The 23,054-nt window shown below is 41.3% G+C and overlaps 3 protein-coding genes across 3 annotated transcripts in view; all 3 read right to left on the bottom strand.

Moving 5' to 3' along the window:
- The window catches only part of LOC308090076 (uncharacterized protein), a gene marked incomplete at both ends in the record, with an annotated part of 101,807 nt that extends 79,386 nt beyond the window's left edge, over positions 1–22,421 (bottom strand). Inside the window, 4 exons of the mRNA XM_080435104.1 lie at positions 14,426–14,519; positions 14,626–14,754; positions 21,197–21,304; positions 22,380–22,421. Coding sequence (XP_080291230.1) covers positions 14,426–14,519; positions 14,626–14,754; positions 21,197–21,304; positions 22,380–22,421 — 373 coding nt within the window. The remainder of the gene's footprint in view (positions 1–14,425; positions 14,520–14,625; positions 14,755–21,196; positions 21,305–22,379) is intronic.
- Positions 1–23,054, bottom strand: part of LOC308090934 (uncharacterized protein) — a 187,030-nt gene that overhangs the window by 162,601 nt on the left and 1,375 nt on the right. The window lies entirely within an intron of this gene.
- The window catches only part of LOC308090075 (low-density lipoprotein receptor-related protein 1-like), a gene marked incomplete at both ends in the record, with an annotated part of 3,056 nt that continues 421 nt past the window's right edge, over positions 20,420–23,054 (bottom strand). The window contains 4 exons of the mRNA XM_080435103.1: positions 20,420–20,605; positions 21,197–21,304; positions 21,427–21,512; positions 22,011–22,043. Of these exons, the coding sequence (XP_080291229.1) occupies positions 20,420–20,605; positions 21,197–21,304; positions 21,427–21,512; positions 22,011–22,043 (413 nt within the window). The remainder of the gene's footprint in view (positions 20,606–21,196; positions 21,305–21,426; positions 21,513–22,010; positions 22,044–23,054) is intronic.

Raw genomic sequence — 23,054 nt, 5'->3', positions numbered from 1 at the left:
CGAAAATGTTTTACATGTTTTTTATGATTTGTTTTAGTCTACTTAAGTGTAATATGTTTGGAGTATATCTCATAGGAGCTCCATAAAGCACAGCCAATCACAAGAAAGTATTCCACACTCAATTTAGAGCACTTTTCAGTGAGTCACAACTTACATGAAACTATTGACATTGTTCTTGTACTACAATATTTTGAAAACATTTTACATTAATCATTTCAGTGACTTTTTAAACTTAGATCTGCAAGAGGAACAGAATACGATGAAATGTTAGTCTCGTGTAGCCAGACAACTATTCCACAATCTATGAATGCTATAAAGAGTATGGAACTACAAATGAGAGAAAGGAAGCTGTTTGTCATTTCCGTTCACAAAAATAGTTTACATTTTATATTAGAATGTCCAATCCTGATAAGCAGCAAAATAAATATGCTTTGATCATTTTGATTTATATTAGGACTAATTTGTACGAAACACAAGTGGGGAGGAGGCGTCACATCTGCTTTATCCTCTGATCATTTTCAGAGCTTTCGTGCTCCAGACTGTATGACGGAAGCATTTAAAAATTGTGTGAGGCAACAGTCTGGCTCGCAAGATAAATGCAAAGGCATCCGTTTTATGTATTCTTGTATCCATGGTGTTTTATAGGATGGTTGATAAATTCAGTGGCCCTCATTTATCAACGGAGCGTAAAAAACGGCTTATATTTTTCCATAAATTCGGCCATACACCAACGTCGAAGTCACATTTATCAAAGGATCCTATACAGCTAATCCTAGCGTACATTAGGTGAAAACGAGTGACATTTAAATAACACGCCCTTAAATATTCTCAAAACGCCCCGATTTTACGACATGAAGAACCAGAATACGACCAAACAAAGCATGGAAAGCCAATAAGAAAGTTTCCCCCACTCGCCTCGCCACACACGCACACGCCTCTCTCTCTCACACACTCACACACACACACACACACACACACACACACACACACACACACACACACACACACACACACACACACACACACACACACACACAATCCGTAGCGTAGCGGTACAATCTTTGTCACGTAGGCAGGCTTGTAGCCTACATGGATGACATATTATGATACCAATCACATCGCCATGAATGGAATATGTTTGTATACCCATTTATTTACCCCATACCGAGCAGTGCGCGTTCGAGTTACACTAAATAAAGCAGTCATGTAGGCTTTCCCCCATGAGACTCGGGCAGAATGCAGTGATCCCGTGCCGCCACGTTAACAAGAGATTGGAGCGTCGGGTTTATATCCTTAACCCAGCCAGGTTGTGTAGCCTAAATAACTCTCTATGACATAACTCCATAACATAGGACAAGCTACTGTAAGTTTGTAGACCTCACTGTCCATGAAAAGATGGTCGGGACTCCCGAAAAAGCTCTCGCAGAAGCGCTCGTATATTTTGAAAATAGCAGATCTACAAGCTCACAGCGCGTCGCGATGCGACCCGTTGTGAGCTTGTAGATCTGCTATTTTCAAATAGCCAATGCAGCCAGATCTGCAAGCTTAACCGAATGACTGTTAAAGCAGTTTGTTTAAATTAGTTTATAAAATCTTATATTTTCACAGGGATTATTTAGTAGTGTAGATATACATGTTGGAGTGGATATATGTGTCCAGATGCATGTCAGACAGTCAGACAATGCTGCTCTGCAGGTCTAGAATGGAATACACGGGCGCAGCCAACGTCAACAACTGCTATCGACCAGACGTGAGATCTCAGCGTACGGTAGGCTGAAACCAACGTCAGGATATATTGATAAATGCCGAAAGTTGCGGTGATCTCGCCGTACGCTCATTATTTGGTCTGCACCGCATTTATAAATGAGGGCCAGTGTGAGGTTCATGATGTCACCACAGTCAACTCAACTCAACTCAAATTTTATTTATAGAGCACATTACAATGACCAAGGCCAACCAAAGTGCTATACAACACATCAAAACAACAATGTTACAATTTATAAAGTGCAAAAAAACTGAAAATAGTGAGGTCGAGACAATAGTTGTGGTGTAACTGTTTAACTGTGTTCAAAGGCCAGGGAGAAGAAGTAGGTCTTTAACACATTAACCGCCAAGAACGTAGTCCTACGGTCCGTTAAATCCAACTGTTAAGCGCCGAGACCGTAGCCCTACGGTCCACGGTCTTTTCGCGCTATTCACTTCCGGGTTCACTTTCGGAATTTTTTTGATCCACGTCCGTTTCCGGTTTGATGACCGGAAATAGAATTATTTGGGATCCGGTTTTGACGATCACGCCCGCTCCCATTCTACAGACGAAACTGAAACTCAATTCTCTTCCTGTAGTTTTTTCTCCTCGCATTTCACTGTTTAACGTAATCCGCTCTAACTACAACATGGATGCCCCGTTTGACACGCGATCTTCACTGGGAGATACAGGGAGATCTCGCGGATGTAAACAGACCGTGTAGAGCTCAATCTTAAGGATTTTAACAAGATCTATGGCGACAAAAAACAAAACAAAAAAACAACAAAAACACCTTGGCACTGGTGAGTACATTATGAGATTAACCTCTGGCGGTCTTAATAGTGATTTAAAAATGGCTATGGACTGAGAGGCTCTTATATTAAAAGGAAGGCTATTCCAGAGCCTCGGGGTGGCCCCAGCGAAGGCTCGGTCGCCTCTAGACCTTTTGTTAAAGTGCTCTTACCCGTAGCGTACATCCACAGCCATGGAGTATGGCCGGTCCAGACCGGTGTTGACCAGGACTGTTCTGTGCGACCCGTTTAGTTTGGACACCTCTACGGTGTAACTGTCACACCAGTACAGGTTACCTCCCACCCAATCAACAGCCAGACTGGTTGGATATCTGATCAACGTGTTGTGAAGGACCTGTCAATGAACCATACATTTTTAATATACTCACCATGTTTTATTGTTATATTTTTTATGCAATTATTTTGGCATTGTTTTGCCTTATTTCCTTAATAGGATATTGTATATTTTTTTTCCACAAACATCTTTAGCTTTCTTTGCACATATTTTCAAGATGTTGAATGTTTCTTTTCAAAAACAGCTGATCTACGAGCTTACAACGCGTTGCATCGCGACACGCTGTGAGCTTGTAGATCTGTTTTATTTGCTTTTTTTATTTTTTTATTTTAGAGTTCATAAAGAGCACATGTTTTGTACACTGACTCAGTGGTTCCCAAACGTTTTAGTTTGAAACTCAAAAGATACATTTATGTCTCCCTGGGACCCAAACTATAGTGAAAATAGACGATTGATACGCTCACTACGCGTTGCAATGCGACACTACTTTATTATAATTATATACAATGATATAGAATTAGTATTAAAAAGAAAAACTAGGAAATTTACTCAGGACTCATGAAAATGGGTCTGTATTTACATTATATAAGTATTGTTCATTTGGTTTCCCTTTCCTGTCATTCATCCTCATGGTTGTCATTGTCACACTGACCTGGACGTCACTGCCACTGATGTGCATGCGACTGATCCTGTTCCTTTCTGTCCAGTAGATCATCTGCTGCTGATAGTCAAAGTCCAGAGCCACTGCTCCGGTCAAGTCCTGTCACACCACAGCATTGTGTTAGTCTCAGACAGGAATACATTCCAGCATGTCAAAAGCAGTGTGTGTAGAAAATTGTATAGGATTACATATGGTGTGTTGTTATGTCCCATGTTTTTCACCTGTTTGAGCATTGTGGAGCTGGAGCCGTCCAAGTCGATCTTCATCAGGTTGGAGTCGGTGGATACGATGAGGAAGGGCTCCACCTCTGGAGAAAGTGAGACATTACATTTGAGTTGGTTTACATTTAAACATCCACACACCCTGCAAAGCTAGACTGATGTATATCATTACAATATTTCACTGTTCATACATGGATGAGTATGAGACAAATAGATGTTCATTGCACAACTAAATAAATAGGTCTTAAGTGGTTAAAAGCACTTCCATTCAACAACTAATATACAACAGACAATAATTAAGACAAGTCAGCAAAGCTACTGGTCAAATTACAACAGAATATATTGAGACTTTGTTTTAATGATGAAAATAGGACAGAACAGGGGGTGAGGGGAAGTAACATACATCTCTCTCTCTCTCTCTCTCTCTCTCTCTCTCTCTCTCTCTCTCTCTCTCTCTCTCTCTCTCTCTCTCTCTCTCTCTCTCTCTGTCTCAAGTATATCATTTAGATACATAAATAACATTATAAATGTAGTTATTAATCACCATCTTTGAAAATGTTGTGATGTGTTTCCTCCCTTCAAGTCAAACCACTGACACAGTGAAGCTGCTGTATTTACTGACTGACCTTTTTATTCACTTTAAATACAAAATGTCACCATATTTAACTGGTTCAAATGTGACAGACAGACAGACAGACAGACAGACAGACAGACAGACAGACTTACCTGTTGTGGTGTGTGTTGGTTCAACCTGGAGAGCTGATGAGAAACATAAACAACTAAATGAGCTTCATTGTAACAGCTGGTTTGTTGTGGTTTATCTGTTTAAATACAGGACATGATGTCCTTTGTTTCTACTGTTTGCTGCTATTTATTTGACATTCACAGGGTGGGAATGAGGAACTGGGATTTATATCAGAACTCAAATAAAACTCAAAAATCAAACTAGAGCATACAGATCCCCGCCAGGCCGGGTTGTCTGACCAGGCCTGTGTCAGTCGTGGGGTGCAGCTGTCTAGCATGTGTAGCTTCCCCTATGGGTGCAAGTGCAATCTCTACTGTAGTAGAGATTGAGTTTTAAGTAGGAGAGCAGAGTTTTAAGTAGGAGAAGTGACGTGGGTTGGAAGTTTGTCCTGATCATTTTCATCTGGACTGTCACGAATCTAGTGAAAAACTAAACTTAGTTTCTGGTCTGCTTCTAATCATTGTCACACATTAAAGTAAAGCAAATCTCACTGATAAACGTATACTGTAGATTTCCAAAAGGTGGGCGATCACAGCTAGAGCCAGCCTACAGTCTATTTGAATCAAATGCACTGTCAGTCATACGCAGTGGAACCTGCAGACAAGCCCACTTAGGACCCATCATTTCAGCCTGAATTTATCCTATATGAGCCCCACCTGGACATGTTGGCTGGGATATTAGTATGAGACTCCATACTGCTGTGTATAAATATATGTGACCAGTCTGTGTGCCATGATGAACCACACATACAATAACACAACAGTGTGTGTACCATGATGTACCACACATACAATAACACAACAGTCTGTGTACCATGATGAACCACACATACAATAACACAACAGTCTGTGTACCATGATGAACCACACATACAACTAGAAAAAGTGCTCCTCGGAGCACAGGTCTCCGCCAGGTCAGGTAGATTATTGTGGCCTCCTTGTGGCGCTATAATAGGCCAATGTTTAAAGGGTACCATTTGTTCTTAGGCCTTGCACGGTAATCGGACACTGCATTCATGGTTTGAGGCATTTTGTGCAACATTTTTTTTTTATAAATTAGACCTGCTGGTGGCGCTATAACAGGCCAATGTTAAAAGGGTGGCATTTGTTCCTCAACATAGTGTGAATGTGCGTACAAAGTTTGACCGCAATCGGACGGTGCGTTTATGATTTGCGGAATTTTGTTCAAAACAAGCCACTACTGCAAACTTTAGATGTCAATCTTAGCCAATGAGGATGGAATCTGAAAAATCAAACACATCCGTCTTGATCACATGACTATGGAGATCATGTGTACTGATTTGAGTGAAATTTTGATACAATCGGAAGGAGTAATATAAGGAAATGTGTTTTATATAAGTCGGTCTCCTGGTGGCGCTATAAAAGGCAAATGGGAAAAATGCAGGGCAAAGGTTTTTCCTTGACCTCTAGGGAGTGCGCATACAAAGTTTTACACAGATCGGTGCAGTTATAGGTAAAAACATGAATCGGCCTGTTATAGCGCCACCATGAGGCTGATTTAAACATTTTCAAGTGGCATTTCTTCCTCGGCATAGTGGAAATATGCGTGCAAAATTTCACCGAAATTGCATGCTGTGTTCATGATTTGAGGCATTTTGTTGAAAATGGAGCACTCCTGCAAACTTTGGAAGCCATTTTTAGCCAATCAGGATGGAATATGATAAATCTGAAAGACAAGTTTTGTTTAATGACTATAGAGATACTGTGTACCGATTAGCGAGTTTTTTGGACAAAATCTGTAGGAGTACTGTCAAAAAATATGTTTAGCACAAATCGGCCTCCTGGTGGCGCTATAAAAGGCCCATGTGAAAAATTTGGGGCAGAAGTTCGGAATTGGCATCCAGGGAGTGTGTGTGCACAGTTTCGCTGCGATCAAGCCAACGGTGGCGGAGATTAGCTGGTGACAGACGGACGGACGGACGGACGGACACACGGACACACGGACGGAGGGTAAAACATACTCTCTCGCCATGCCTTTCGGCCTGGCGGAGACAATAACACAACAGTGTGTGTACCATGATGAACCACACACACAATAACACAACAGTGTGTGTACCATGATGAACCACACACACAATAACACAACAGTCTGTGTACCATGATGAACCACACATACAATAACACAACAGTGTGTGTACCATGATGAACCACACATACAATAACACAACAGTGTGTGTACCATGATGAACCACACATACAATAACACAACAGTGTGTGTACCATGATGAACCACACACACAATAACACAACAGATAACAACCAAATGCCATTAATAAGACCTCATGCTTGTACTGTCATGTAGTTGTTCTCAAAGTGAGGTCCGGGGCACAGGGAAGGTTCCGGGGGGTCCCCAGCTAAATGATTGACAGTTACAATAGCAACCAAATGGACCCTTACAAATCTGTAACTCTGGAGTGTACAAATGGAACCAAATGGACCCTTACGGTCTATTTGGTTCCATTTGTACACTCTCATAGTTTAAGGGGGTCCTTGAAATAAAAATAAAAAAACATGAAACTTACCATTATGAATAGACCATACATTTTAACTTAACATGATGAATAAACCATGCATTTTAACTTAACATTATGAATAGACCATACATTTTAACTTAACATGATGAATAAACCATGCATTTTAACTTAACATTATGAATAGACCATACATTTTAACTTAACATTATGAATAGACCGTACATTTTAACTTAACATTATGAATAGACCATACATTTTAACTTAACATTATGAATAGACCATACATTTTAACTTAACATTATGAATAGACCGTACATTTTAACTTAACATTATGAATAGACCATACATTTTAACTTAACATTATGAATAGACCATACATTTTAACTTAACATTATGAATAGAACATGGCATAACTCTAATCAACCTAATGTATTATCAGGGATGCTTACAGAGTCAAGTTGCATCATAGCACTGCTGCTGTGAATTCACTGTTAGTGTCACCATTCACCCCCCATCACCAACACACACATCCACAACACCCCCCCCCCCAAAAAAAAAGCAACAGCTTGCCCCTCCCTCTGTCTGCTGTATACTTCTCCTTCCACCCCCTCTCTCGCCACAGGAAGCAGAAGTTTGTGTGCTTCTGCTTCAACCCTCCCCCCCCCGTTCACTCCCTCAACACACACACACACACACACACACACACACACACACACACACACACACACACACACACACACACACACACACACACACACACAGACACACGTCGCACGCACTCACACACTCACGGCCAATCTACACCAAATAATATGTGCACACACGCACACACACACACACACACACACACACACAGACACACAGACACACGTCGCACGCACTCTCACACTCTCGGCCAATCTACACCAAATAATATGTGCACACACGCATACACACGCATATACGCACACACACACTTTTAGATCTAGTCCTATTTTAAAGAATGCGGGACCCGCGTATCCGCATGCCTGGTGTAGCCGCTATCATTGATATCAATTAGATCTAAACAAACTCGCTCTACGTAACGCGCCACGCATATGCACTCTTTGAAAAGTCTGGTGTAGATAGATCGGCCGTCACACACACACACACACACACACACACACACACACACACACACACACACACACACACACACACACACACACACACACACACACACACACACACACACACACACACACACACACAACAAGCCTCTGTGTGTTTATGTGTTGGATGTGGTTCCCAAACATCAACATGCCAAGACGCCACTGCTGAGAATAAATAAATACCTTGGAGATTACACTGGAGCGTAGTTTGTCCTGATAAGTTTCATCTGGACTGTCCAGAATCTACTGAACAACTACTTTGATCTGCTCTGCCTCTAATCTAGGACCTAGCTAGGTCAGTCTGTAACAAGCCCTTCATCATAAGAGACTTTTTTAACTCTCATCACCTTGATTTCTTATTTTTAACAGAGACTTGGCTGAAAGAAAATGACAACGTAACTGTGAATAAGTTTTGTCCCGCTGCCTGTAGAGTTATAAATGCTCCTAGGCTATCTGGACGTGGGGGTGGTCTAGCGGCTGTTTTTTCTAAACAATTTGCTTGCCGCTCTATGGACATTGATAATTTTACTACCTTTGAAGCTCTCCTGCTTAAGATTGGATCTGCTAATCCTCTCTTTATTTTATTATGCTATCGCCCACCAGGTTCTAAAAGCGAGTTTTTAACTGAATTCTCAGAATTTTTATCATCGGTTGTCATGAAATTTGATAACTTGATTGTGACAGGAGATTTCAACTATCACATTGACAATCCCTCCGACAACTTAACTGATGAGTTTATCAGCCTTACTCAATCGCTAAATCTAATTCAGCATGTGTCTGGGCCAACGCATGACCATGGCCATACACTGGACTTAGTTTTCACAATGGGCGTGAACCTCAATAATCTGTGTTTGGGTGAGTTCTTTCTCTCCGACCACAAATATATCCTTTTTAACATAAATGTTACTGTTGAGACCCAATCCATCATACGCTCCATCCGCTCCCGCACTCTCAACAGTTCCTCTGCTGAAAAATTTTGCTCTGCTTTTTCAGCCCTTAGCAACAATGTAACAGCTCCAACCGCCACAAATGACCTCGTCTGCCATTTTAACAATTTATGTCTGTCTGCCCTTGATGTAGTTGCCCCCCTCAAAATAAAAAACAAATGCGCCGTTAAATCATCCCCATGGATGAACGATGACATCCGCAGCCTAAAAAGGGAATGCAGAAAGGTAGAGCGGCAGTGGAAAAAGTCTAAGGAGACAGTCCATTTCAATCATATGAAGGAACTGCTGTCTGCTTTTAATCTTAAAATTGAGGATGCAAGATCGGCATATTTCTCAAATCTGATCAATCTTAATAAAAATAGGCCAAAAGCACTTTTTACCGTCATTAACACTCTGGTTAACCCAGCCATCCCCCCAGTTCCGGTCTTCTCTGACGATGATTGTGAACAATTCTTATCTTTCTTTCTGAACAAAGTTGACAATATTAGATCCAAGATAATACCACCTAGTACCACCATAGTTGACCACCCTCCTCTAGTCCCCTCAATGTCCCAGTTTAACATGATCTCCTTGGATGATCTTTCACCGATCGTGTCACATATGCACCCCTCATCTAGTCCTGTTGACATCATGCCTACTGCACTCTTAAAAGATGCTTTTGACTGTCTAGGCCCCTACTTTTTATCCATCATCAATAGCTCCTTATCCTCTGGTTGTGTGCCTGATCACTTTAAGCATGCCATTATCCAACCACTCCTAAAAAAACCAAGCCTCGATCCACTAGTTCACTCCAATTATAGACCCATATCCAAACTCCCGTTCATTTCTAAAGTATTAGAAAAGGTTGTCTGCAATCAACTTTTACATTTTCTAAATAACAATAACATTTTTGACAAGTTTCAGTCCGGTTTCCGCCAGAAGCACAGCACTGAAACTGCACTCCTCAGAGTCTCTAGCGACATCCTCATGAGGGCTGATGTTGGTGAGTGTTCAGTGCTGTTGCTGCTCGACTTAAGCGCAGCTTTTGATACAATCGATCACTCCATCCTTCTACATAGGCTTCAACAGTGGGTGGGATTAAATGGGTCGGCCTTGGAATGGTTCTCCTCCTATTTGTCAGGGAGAAGTGTGGCTGTCGCTGTTGACAGTTATGCGTCCTCCTCAGCTCCCTTGACATGTGGTGTCCCCCAGGGCTCCATACTTGGTCCAGTCCTGTTCTCCCTATATATGCTACCCCTTGGTACTCTCATTAACAGCTATGAAGGTATGTCATATCACTGCTACGCTGATGATACACAGCTGTATCTCTCATTCAAGCAAAACAACCTCAGTAAACTCACAGTCATGCATGACTGTTTAACCGGCATTAATAATTGGATGGCACAAAATTTCCTACAACTTAACCCAGATAAAACTGAAATACTCATCATAGGCCCCGAGTGTAGCTCAGATGCAATTCGGCTGTCCCTTGGTCCATTGGCTACTAATGTAAAACAAACAGCAAAAAACCTGGGTGTCTTTTTCGACAACCAGATGAACTTCGAGTTCCATGTTAAAAAGGTAACTCAGTCATGTTTCTACCATCTGCGCAACATTAATAAAATAAAATCAATTATCACATCTCAAGACCTGGAAAAAATCATGCATGCATTTGTCTCTTCCCGTCTTGATTACTGCAACGGACTCTACACCACTCTGAGCCGTGCGTCACTATCACGACTTCAACTAGTACAGAACACGGCGGCCAGAATTCTCACCAACACTAATCGCAGAGCACACATAACACCAGTGTTAGCCGCACTTCACTGGCTACCAATTAGGTCCAGGATAGATTTTAAAATCTTGTTAACCACCTATAAAGCTCTACATGGGCTAGCACCACTTTATATTGCTGACCTACTGCCCCCTAAGGACAAGGTGAGGTCCCTCAGGTCCTCTGACAAAGGCCTTTTGAAGATACCCGCGTCCAATCTAAAAACAAAGGGTGACAGGGCCTTTGCAGTAGTTGCTCCCACACTGTGGAACGCCCTTCCCCTGGCATTAAAAAATGCTGAGTCGGTTGATTGTTTTAAGAGAATGCTTAAAACACTTTTGTTTCGTAAGCACTTTGTCATTTGAAGACCTGACTCACATAGGTCAATGCTTTTGTTTTTATCCTTGCTGTTTTGTACTTTTCACAATTTTTTTTTTGTACTATAATACCCTGTTGTTATCTTGTTAATTGTATGTATTTTATGTTCCATTGTACAGCACTTTGTAACACTGTTTCGAAAGGTGCTTTATAAATAAAATTTACTTACTTACTTACTTACTAATCACTGTCACACATGAAAATAAAGACTGCACATCTCACAGATACACATATAGATATTCAATAGATGGGAGAACACAGCCAAACCCAGCCTATAGCCTATTTGAATAAAATGCACTCAGTCATACACAGTGGAACCCGCAGACAAGCCCACTTGGGACCCATCATTTCAGCCTGCATTTATCCATTAATAGGGACTACATGGGTCTCACATAAATCTCCCAGTTGTTGGAGCCTGCCTAAGGCCCAGTCAGAACCCACTTCAAGCCCATAAGGACAAACATAGGTGGGGCCCATGTGGAACCTTTAGTCAAGCCCACTTGGGTCCAATCATTTCAGACTGCGTTTAACCCTTAAAGGGATATTTCCCTTTCAAACATGTTTGGGGTCATTTGAACGTCTACTCTGGCTTTTGTGAGGACCCCAGGCAGTGTTTTAACCCTGCAAGACCCGCTGTTGCTTGAATCAGTATTTATATATTTGATATTGATTTTAACAGACACGACCCCTTCCTATATACAAACAATTCAATTCAATTCAATTCAATTCAATTCAATTCAATTCAATTCAATTCAATTCAAATGTATTAGAGTCTGAAATCACAACACGTTGTCTCAAGACACTTTACATGTAGAGCAGAGACCCAACATTGTCCCACCCTGAGCAAGCAATTTTGTGACAGTGGCAAAAGAAAAACTCCCCCTTAACTGGAAGAAACGTCAGGCAGACCCAGGCTCTAGGGTGAGCGGCCATGCTTCGACTGTCTGAGGTGTTCCCAAAAGCCAGAGCAGACGTTCACATGACCCCAATCATGTTTGAAAGTGAAAAATCCCTTTAATATGGGCCCCACATGGACATTAACACAACAGTGTGTGTATCATGATGAACCACACATACAATAACACAACAGTGTGTGTACCATGATGAACCACACATACAATAACACAACAGTGTGTGTACCATGATGAACCACACATACAATAACACAACAGTGTGTGTACCATGATGAACCACACATACAATAACACAACAGTGTGTGTACCATGATAAACCACACACACAATAACACAACAGTGTGTGTACCATGATGAACCACACACACACACACACACACACACACACACACACACACACACAATAACACAACAGAGTGTGTACCATGATGAACCACACACACAATAACACAACAGTGTGTGTACCATGATGAACCACACACACAATAACACAACAGTCCACATGGATAAAAAAAAACTCAAACAACCAAACACCATTATAAGACCTCATGCATGTACTGTCAATCAGTGGTTCTCAAAGTGGGGTCCGGAGATCTCCAGGGGACCCCCAGGGGTCCTTGGAGGGGTCCAGGGTATCCCCAGCTAAATGATGGATAGTTACAGAAGGAACCAAATGGACGCTTATATATCTGTAACTCTGGGAGTGTACAAATAGAACCAAATGGAACCTTACGGGTCCATTTGGTTCCATTTGAACACTCAAGGGGGTCCTTGAAATTAAATGTTTTGAGAACCAGTGCTGTAATGTAAATTCACACACTGTAGAGACCTAGTTTCAACCATGAGCATCACAACAAAACAAAACAAAAAGTCAAAACATCTGTACATGTCAATGAATCCACTATGACACACACACACACACACACACACATGCACGCACACGCACGGGCGGGCACACGCACACACACACACACACACACACACACACACACACACACACACACACACCTGTCTTTTTTTTTTTGCAACAAAAAAAAAACGTTTTCTACTTTCCTGAAGAAAGGACACCCGCAAGATGACTGTCTCCCAGACCAAAAACAGTCACATAGTAATAAAAAATACTACCTTTTAGGCTTTGTAATACAACATTGCACAGGGAAGATAATGTCAAATTACTGAAATATACAAATAAATTACAGACAATATTATACAAAAAAAGTTTTTTTTTATAATGTGGAAACGATTATGACAGAAATTGCAATGTTGGCAACCCCATGTGTTGCTGTTGGATGTGGTTCCAAAACAATAACATGCCAAGACGCCACAGCTGAGAAATTAAATAAATGCACACCTATACATTACACTGGAGCCAATCAGCATACAGTAGAGTTATAAGAAGGAGAAGGGGCGTGGGGTGGAAGTTTGTCCTGAAAGGTATCATCTGGACTGTCCAGAATATACTGAAAGACTACTTTTATCTGCTCTGCCTTCAATCACTGTCACACATGAAAATAAAGCCTCACATCTCACAGATATTGAATGATTGATTGAATACTTTATTATCAGTTTAAATACACAAATACACATAGAAGATGATTTTAAACCCAAGAAAGCCTAGGCTTGTTTCCATTGGGGTCCTTTGTACTCAATACATTTTTAACTGACTTTTTACAGGAGCCAGTTTCAGATTGTAAGTACTGTAAGTGCTTTTAGAGCAGTTTTGAAGGAGAGTAAGGATTCACACTCCTTTACGACTGTTTGTAGTGTGTTTCACATTTTTTTTGGCATAGCAGGAGAACAAATTTCACCCCTTGTTTGAGCCAAATCTGGGAGCTCCCTCTGGTGTTGTGATTGTGGACGTCATTGAAGTTTTTGAAGTAGTTTGACAGGTACATGTGGTGTAGTGTATCTGGTAGACCAGGCCCATTGAAAGTTACTTTACTCGGTCCTCTACCCTGAGCCATCCTACCCTAGCAAAATAAGCAGGGGTTAAATGAGTTGTAGATGTAAGGCCAAGCAGTAGCCTGACCAGTTTGTTTTGGGATGTCTGAGTCTTGTTTTTCAGGCCTTTGTGGTGCTATGGTACCATGAGGTGCATGCAAAGTCAAAGTGACTTTGAATTGATAATGTATTCTTACTGACCAGTGAGGAGATCCTGTACAAAAATATTGTTCTTTGGTTGACTTTTTTGTTTACTTTAGTTGCCATTTTATCACTTAGAAGATTTAAAAATGGAACCTAGGTACAACTTTATACGAGCGTCAGAAACTGTCAAAAGATATTGGAGTATACATAAACAATAACTGTAATAATAAAGCATGGATATTGAGGTCATTTTCAGTCTCTACTCACAGCAGTCAGCAGGTTCATCTGACCGGTCCCCACAGTCATCTACTGTGTCACATTTCCACGACAACGGAATGCACTTGTAGTTCTGACAAACAAACTGAAGTGAGAGACAGAGAATTATGTTTACAATCAGTAATGTATCAAAAGCAGACATGAGACATAAAGTCATACAGAGTAACACAAGTGAAGCTGAGGTGAATCACCTGGCTGGCAGTGCAGCTGGACATGCACTGCTTGTTGTCAGCTGTCAAGTGGTGGTAGGGGGGACAGGAACACTTGTAGCCTCCTCCAGGTGAGAGCAGACACAGGTTACTGCAGCCTCCATTGTTGGTCTGACATGGATGACCAGACACTGCAGGGTGGAGAAAACATGCACACATGTAATGACTATGAGAACACACACCTATATGTTACAACAGAGCTTTTACCAATGAAAAAATGATCTACAAGTTCAGAACATTCTGCATCGCAATGCAATAGGAGCTTGTACATCTGTTGTTTTCAGTATTTTATAAATGTTATTGGGGGACAGTTAGTTTTTAGTTACTTTTAAGTACTTAAAAGTACTTCTACTCAAATTGTAGATCGGTCATTTTAGTGTGTGCACACGCACACATGCACACTTCATGCACACATGTGCTGAGCGAGCCTGTGTGTGTACACAATCGGTCACTTGTTGGAGCGGCTGGCACCGCTCAAAAAGAAAAAAAAACATTGCCAGAATAGGGATGCCGGGTTGTTTTTATAGCACTTTTCAAAACAGATCAGAATAATACACTAACACAATACATAAAAGTAATAAAACATCATGAAGGTAATAATGAGAATGTTGTATACAGTAGGTTGTACAGACCCTCAGGTTGTCGATAGGGGTGGTACATGTGGATGTCAGATGGAATGTTCAGGTTGCTGATGAGACTGATCTGGTTGGTTCCCTGATTCTTGTTGGCTCTGTAGATGGTCTCCCAGTCTGTCCAGTAGATGTGATCCTCAAACAGAGTAATAGCCCTGATGTTGTCCTGACTCACAACTACAGACACACAAAAACAAGAGAGTCACATTATTATAACATGCATTATCAAAGTAATATAAAGAAAATTTTACAGCTTGAGCCCGGCCCGAGGCCCGACACCTTTTTATGTATTTATTATTATTAATTAATTATTTTGGAGCGTGCACTTTCACTGGTGCGCGCAGCAGTTGCACTCTCGCGCTCTGATAAAAACAAACCCACAAGAAGAGAAGAACACACACATCACACTAAAAAGTAGTTGTAGTTATAGTTTTATTAAACGTAACTACTACTATTAAGGTGCGTTCATGGCACGCCAAAATAAAGCAAAGAACCAGCTAAATTAAGGACAGAGAGGTCTATAAACATAAAGCCGTTTATCCAACAATAAAAGGGAATGCCAGGTTAAGTCGTTACCAGCAGCAACAAATAAGTAAACTGTAAACATTAAGCAAAAATACAGCTGTTCCGTGAGACCAGGAATAAAAGTGTGTGATGCCAGTCCAGTATAAACAATAAAACAAATCAAATAAGTACACTACTAAATAAGCATAATAGGCTACAGTAGGCTAATAGGCAGATGAATTGGCTGAGGGCTGCGTAAACACTAAATGTCATGCAAGCCAAGCTATAAAGGCATAGTGATCCACCAACAAATAGCAAAAGTAAATTAACATAAAGTTTCACCAACAAAAATTCTCACAAATATTAGTCTTCTAATAGCGTTAGGCTACAGAAAGAAGAAGTAGAAGCCTAAGCCTAAGCCTAATCAAATCAAGTATAGGCCGCAGCGTGCCCTTTGCGTGATCCAGCCAGCAGAAACAAAAGATTACGGCCTTCCTTTCTTTGAGGTAAACTGTGAAGAACAATATTGCAAACATAGTTCCTGTCCATACACACAAACACAAACTCTACTCCTCATTTTGAGTCACAACCGCCATGAAGGTTGAGGTATATTTTGACCTCATCCAGTGGTGACATTCTCCCACTCTGTTTCAAATTCAGCCATTTGTCTTTTTTTTTGCTGTTGGTGACAGGGTGTCTGTCACATCTGCTCCTGCATCTCGTCCTGGGTCACACCTGTTTGATAGGTCGCTATCCAACTCTTTGCATCCGCAGTTTGTCGCAGCAGAATTCCACACACTTCTGGGTGATTTGGGATTTTGCATTAGATGGCACTGGCTTGTTAAGAAATTCAGGCATTGATAATTGTCGGCTTGCGCCAGCAGCAGCACTGCTGCTCGTGCTCGCTGCTCCGCAGCCACCATCGACATGTCGCCCTAAATAAGACGTGCCTGATGATCTACTGTTGTATACAAGGACCTGTTTACATTTTCTGCACTGTGCAAAACCAACTTGATCGTTTGTTAGAGTAGTAATTAAATCAAACTGCTTCCAAGCTTCAGATTTTCCTGCAGTATTTGTGACTGCTTGGAGCTCCCCGCGAGCCAACTTTTCCTTTATCTTCTGCTTGGCCATTGTTCAACAACATGTGTGTGTGGCCTTTGGTGTGTGTGCTGTGTGTGTGGTGTTGTTGTCACGTGACTACTACTAGCAGTGTGCAGCAGCTGCAGGCTAGGAGGCCAGCGCAGTGAGCGCACATGATGAGGATCACTATACCGGGGTTTCGCGAGAGGTGGATCACGTTACTGCAGGGTGAAATTAACTGCGCAAAATGTTCTTTGAGCCCGAGCCTGGCCCTGATCGTCAAATACAGAAACAGTCCTAGCCCGGCCAGTATTGGCGGACCGGGCCCTGGTCGGGTCCCGACGGGCCTGCAGGGCTCTAGTGTGTGTGTGTGTGTGTGTGTGTGTGTGTGTGTGTGTGTGTGTGTGTGTGTGTGTGTGTGTGTGTGTTACCTGTGTGTCTGTTGGTTCCATCCAGGTTGGCAAACTCAATGTATTTCTCCTCGTTGGTCCAGTAGATGTGATCGTTGATGTAGTCTAACGTCAGGCCGTAGGGCTTGGAGATCTTATCCTTCACGATGACTGTCCTGTTGGTGCCGTCCATCCCCATCCTCTCTATGTGGGGGTTGTTGTCACTTATGTCTGACCAGTACAAGTATCTGTCAGGGAGACACTGTGTCAGGGTCACTATTCACAACTAATCACACATACAGTACTGTACAGTACTAGTGGACATACAATATGATGAAGAGTTCATACAAGGGTTATAGTTAACTAAAACTAATGAAATAACACAAACTACAATAAAAAAAGAAGAAAAAGTCTTTACAACAAACAATAATAACAGAAACTGTATTGTGTGTTTACAAAACTAACGAAAATCATAGAGAAAATGTCCTTAGTTTTAATCTTTGTCAATAGCCATTATGTTACTTCATACATAGTAAAAAAAGACAGATCTACAAGCTCACAACACAATCTGCTATTTTCAGCATTCTTCTGAGCTTTTTTAGTCTTGCCCAACATTGCAATAAAAAACTACATACAAACCCTAACATGTATTAAACAAACTAACATTTTAAACAAAAACATCAAAACAAAATAAAAATGATGAAAAAACAACCTTATTGGTTCATAGATGGTACAAAAAAACATTTACATTTTTATGATTTGTTTTAGTGTACTTAAATGGTGCATTTTGTATGCAAAGCGCTTTACATACGTAGGTTAAGGGGGAGTTTTTCGTTGCCACTGTCGCAAAATTGCTTGCTCAGGGTGGGACTTTCGGGTCTCTGCTCTACATGTAAAGTGTCTTGAGACAACTTGTTGTGATTTGACACTTTCATAAAATTGAATTGAATTGAATTTAGGTGTCATATGTTTGGAGTTTACCTTATAGGAGCTCCAGAAAGCACAGGAAATCACAAAAAAAGTATTCCACACTCAATTTAGAGCACTTTTCAGTGAGTCACAACTTACATGGTACATTTGAAATTGTTCTTGTACTACAATATTTTTATATGCAAACAATGTACTGCATATGAATCATTTCAGTGACTTCTTCAACTTCTTAAACTAAGATCAGCAAGAGGAACAGATTACGATGCTATGTTAGTCTCGTGTAGCCAGACAACTATTCCACGATCTCTGAATGCTATATAGAGTATGGAAAAACAAATCAGAGAAAGGAAGCTGTTTGTAAAGTATTTTTGTGAACGGAAATGACAGTTAATATTAGAATTTCCATTTCTGATAAGCAGCAAGCTATATGCTTCGATAGCTTTGATTTATATTAGGACTAAAATACTAAACAAAAGTGGGGAGGAGGCGTCACATCTGCGTTATCCTCTGATCATTTTCAGAGCTTTGGTGCTCCAGACTGTATGACGGAAGCATTTAAAAATTGTGTGAGGCAACAGTCTGGCTCGCGAGACTAACGCAAAGGTATCCGTTTTATGTATTCTTGTATCCATGGTGTATAATAGGATGGTTGATAAATTCAGTGGCCCTCATTTATCAACGGAGCGTAAAAAACGGCTTATATTTTTCCATAAATGCGGCCGTACACCAACGTCGAAGTCACATTTATCAAAGGATCCTATACAGCCAATCCTAGCGTACATTAGGTCGGAGCTTTGATAAATCTCACGTCTGAAAACGAGCGTCATTTAAATAACACGCCCTTAAATATTCTCAAAACGCCCCGATTTTACGACATGAAGAACCAGAATACGACCAAACAAAGCATGGAAAGCCAATAAGAAAGAGTTTCCCCCGCTCGCCTCGCCACACACGCACACGCAGAAGCCTCTCTCTCTCTCACACACACACTCACACACACACACACACACACACACACACACACACACACACACACACACACACACACACACACACACACACACACGCTCAACTGTGTCTTTCATGTAATCCGTACGTTTGTATACCCATTTATTTACCCCATACCGAGCAGTGCGCGTTCGAGTTAAACTAAATAAAGCAGTCATGTAGGCTTTCCCCCATGAGACTCAGGCGGAATGCAGTGATCCCGTGCCGCCACGTTAACAAGAGATTGGAGCGTCGGGTTTATATCCTTAACCCAGCCAGGTTGTGTAGCCTACATAACTCTCTATGACATAACTCCATAACATGGGACACGCTACTGTAAGTTTGTAGACCTCACTGTCCATGAAAAGATGGTCGGGACTCCCGAAAATGCTCTCGCAGAAGCGCTCGTATAATTTGAAAATAGCAGATCTACAAGCTCACAACGCGCCGCGATGCGACCCGTTGTGAGCTTGTAGATCTGCTATTTTCAAATAGCCAATGCAGCCAGATCTGCAAGCTTCACCAAATGACTGTTAAAGCAGTTTGTTTAAATTAGTTTATAAAATGTTATATTTTCACAGGGATTATTTATTAGTGTAGATGTACATTTTGGAGTGGATATATGTGTCCAGATGCATGTCAGACAGACAGTCAGACAATGCTGCTCTGCAGGTCTAGAATGGAATAAACGGGCGCAGCCAACGTCAACAACTGCTATCGACCAGATGTGAGATCTCAGCGTACGGTAGGCTGAAACCAACGTCAGGATATAATGATAAATGCCGAAAGTTGCGGTGATCTCGCCGTACGCTCATTATTTGGTCTGCACCGCGCTGATAAATGAGGGCCAGTGTGAGGTTCATGATGTCACCACAGTCAACTCAACTCAACTCAAATTGTATTTATAGAGCACATTACAATGACCAAGGCCAACCAAAGTGCTATACAACACATCAAAACAACAATGTTACAATGTATAAAGTGCAAAAAATACGATATCAAATACAAAATAGTGAAAATACAAGTGGCGATTGAAAAAAAGCGTAGCAGAAAATAGTGAGGTAGAGACAATAGTTGTGGTGTAACTGTTTAACTGTGTTCAAAGGCCAGGGAGAAGAAGTAGGTCTTTAATAGTGATTTAAAAATGGCTATGGACTGAGAGGCTCTTATATTAAAAGGAAGGCTATTCCAGAGCCTCGGGGCGGCCGCAGCGAAGGCTCAGTCGCCTCTAGACCTTTTGTTAAAGTGCTCTTACCCGTAGCGTACATCCACAGCCATGGACTGTGGCTGGTCCAGACCGGTGTTGACCAGGGCTGTTCTGTACGACCCGTTTAGTTTGGACACCTCTATGGTGTCACTGTCACACCAGTACAGGTTACCTCCCACCCAATCAACAGCCACACTGGTTGGTTGTCTGATCAACGTGTTGTGAAGGACCTGTCAATGAACCATACATTTTGAATATACTCACCATGTTTTATTGCTATATTTTTTATACAATTCTTTCGGCATAGTTTTGCCTTATTTCCTTAATAGGATATTGTATATTTTTTTCCACAAACGTCTTTAGCTTCCTTTGCACATATTTTCAAGATCTTGAATGTTTATTTTCAAAAACAGCTGATCTACGAGCTTACAACGAGTTGCATGGCGACACACTGTGAGCTTGTAGATCTGTTTGCTTTGCTTTTCTTTTTTCTTTTTTTTTAAGAGTTCATAAAGAGCACATGTTTTGTACACTGACTCAGTGGTTCCCAAACTTTTTAGTTTGAGACCCAAAAGATACATTTATGTCTCCCTGGGACTTGAACTATAGTGAAAATAGACGATTTATAAGCTCACTACACGTTGCGATGCGACACTACTTTATTATAATTATATAAAATGATAGAATTATAATAATGAAAAAAAACTAGGGTATTTACTCGGGACTCATGAAAATGGGTCTGTATTTACATTATATAAGTATTGTTCATTTGGTTTCCCTTCCCTGTCATTCATCCTCATCGTTGTCATTGTCACACTGACCTGGACGTCACTGCCACTGATGTGCATGCGACTGATCCTCTTGCTTTCTGTCCAGTAGATCATCTGCTGCTGATAGTCAAAGTCCAGAGCCTCTGCCCAGGTCAAGCCCTGTCACACCACAGCATTGTGTTAGTCTCAGACAGGAATACATTCCAGCATGTCAAAAGCAGTGTGTGTAGAATATTGGATAGGATTACATAGGCTGTGTTGTTATGTCCAATGTTTTTCACCTGTTTGAGCTCTGTGGAGCTGGAGCCGTCCAAGTTGATCTTCATCAGGTTGAAGAGGTTGGCTACGATGAGGAAGGGCTCCACCTCTGGAGAAAGTGAGACATTACATTTGAGTTGGTTTACATTTAAACATCCACACACCCTGCAAATCTAGACTGATGTATATCATTACAATATTTCACTGTTCATACATGGATGAGTATGAGACAAATAGATGTTCATTGCACAACTAAATAAATAGGTCTTAAGTGGTTAAAAGCACTTCTATTCTACAACCAATATACAACAGACAACAATGAAGACAAGTCAGCAAAGCTACTGGACAAATTACAACAGAATATATTGAGACTGTTTTAGATACATAAATAACATTATAAATGTAGTTATTAATCACCATCTTTGAAAATGTTGTGATGTGTTTCCTCCCTTCATGTCAAACCACTGACACGGTGAAGCAGCTGTATTTACTGACTGACCTTTTTATTCACTTTAAATACAAAATGTCACCATATTTAACTGGTTCAAATGTGACAGACAGACAGACAGACAGACAGACAGACAGACAGACAGACAGACAGACTTACCTGTTGTGGTGTGTGTTGGTTCAACCTGGAGAGCTGATGAGAAACATAAACAACTAAATGAGCTTCAGTGTAACAGCTGGTTGGTTGTGGTTTATCTGTTTAAATACAGGACATGATGTCCTTTGTTTCTACTGTTTGCTGCTATTTATGTGACATTCACAGGGTGGGAATGAGGAACTGGGATTTATATCAGAACTCACATAAAACTAGCAAACTAGAGCATACAGATCCCCGCCAGGCCGGGTTGTCTAACCAGGCCTGTGTCAGTCGTGGGGTGCAGTTGTCTAGCATGTGTAGCGCCCCCTATGGGTGCAAGTGCAATCACTTTTGGCTCAGTGTTGTTTAGGGGCTCCTAAATGTGTGATTCACATTTGGAGCTGATGGGGGCGCTGTGTTCATGATCTGTGACATTTTGTGCAAAACGGGCCCCTCCCACAAACCATGGCCGAAAATCCTTTAATATGGCTTTTATAATGCCTGTTATAGGGCCACCACAGGGATGATTTGAATAATGTGGGGTGAAGGTTCTTCCTTGTTCTACTACTGGAACCTGGGAGTGAGCGTGCAATATTTCATGCCGGTCGGTCCAGCGGTGACTGAGATTATCTGTTCACAGACATACAGGCAGACAGACATTAAAATGACAGCATGTTCACATGAATTCAACACATTGAATACAGTTCTTAACTGGCCGTCGACTAGCCATTGATTCGAGCCAATCAGCAAGCAGTAGAGTTTTAAGTAGGAGAAGTGACGTGGGGTGGAAGTTTGTCCTGGTCATTTTCATCTGGACTGTCAAGAATCTACTGAAAAAACTACTTAGATCTGGTCTGCCTCTAATCACTGTCACACATTAAAGTAAAGACTGCAAATCTCACTGATAAACTTATACTGTAGATTTCCAAAAGGTGGGCGATCACAGCTAGAGCCAGCCTACAGCCTATTTGAATCAAATGCACTGTCAGACAAGCCCATTTAGGACCCATTCAGCCTGAATTATGAGCCCCACCTGGACATTTTGGCTGGGATATTATTATATGAGAC

Source organism: Gymnoscopelus braueri (assembly GCF_963280865.1).
Source record: "Gymnoscopelus braueri genome assembly, chromosome: 8".
NCBI lineage: Eukaryota > Metazoa > Chordata > Actinopteri > Myctophiformes > Myctophidae > Gymnoscopelus > Gymnoscopelus braueri.
Note: the sequence above shows the minus strand (reverse complement) of the source record. Positions and strands in the feature narration are given on the sequence as shown.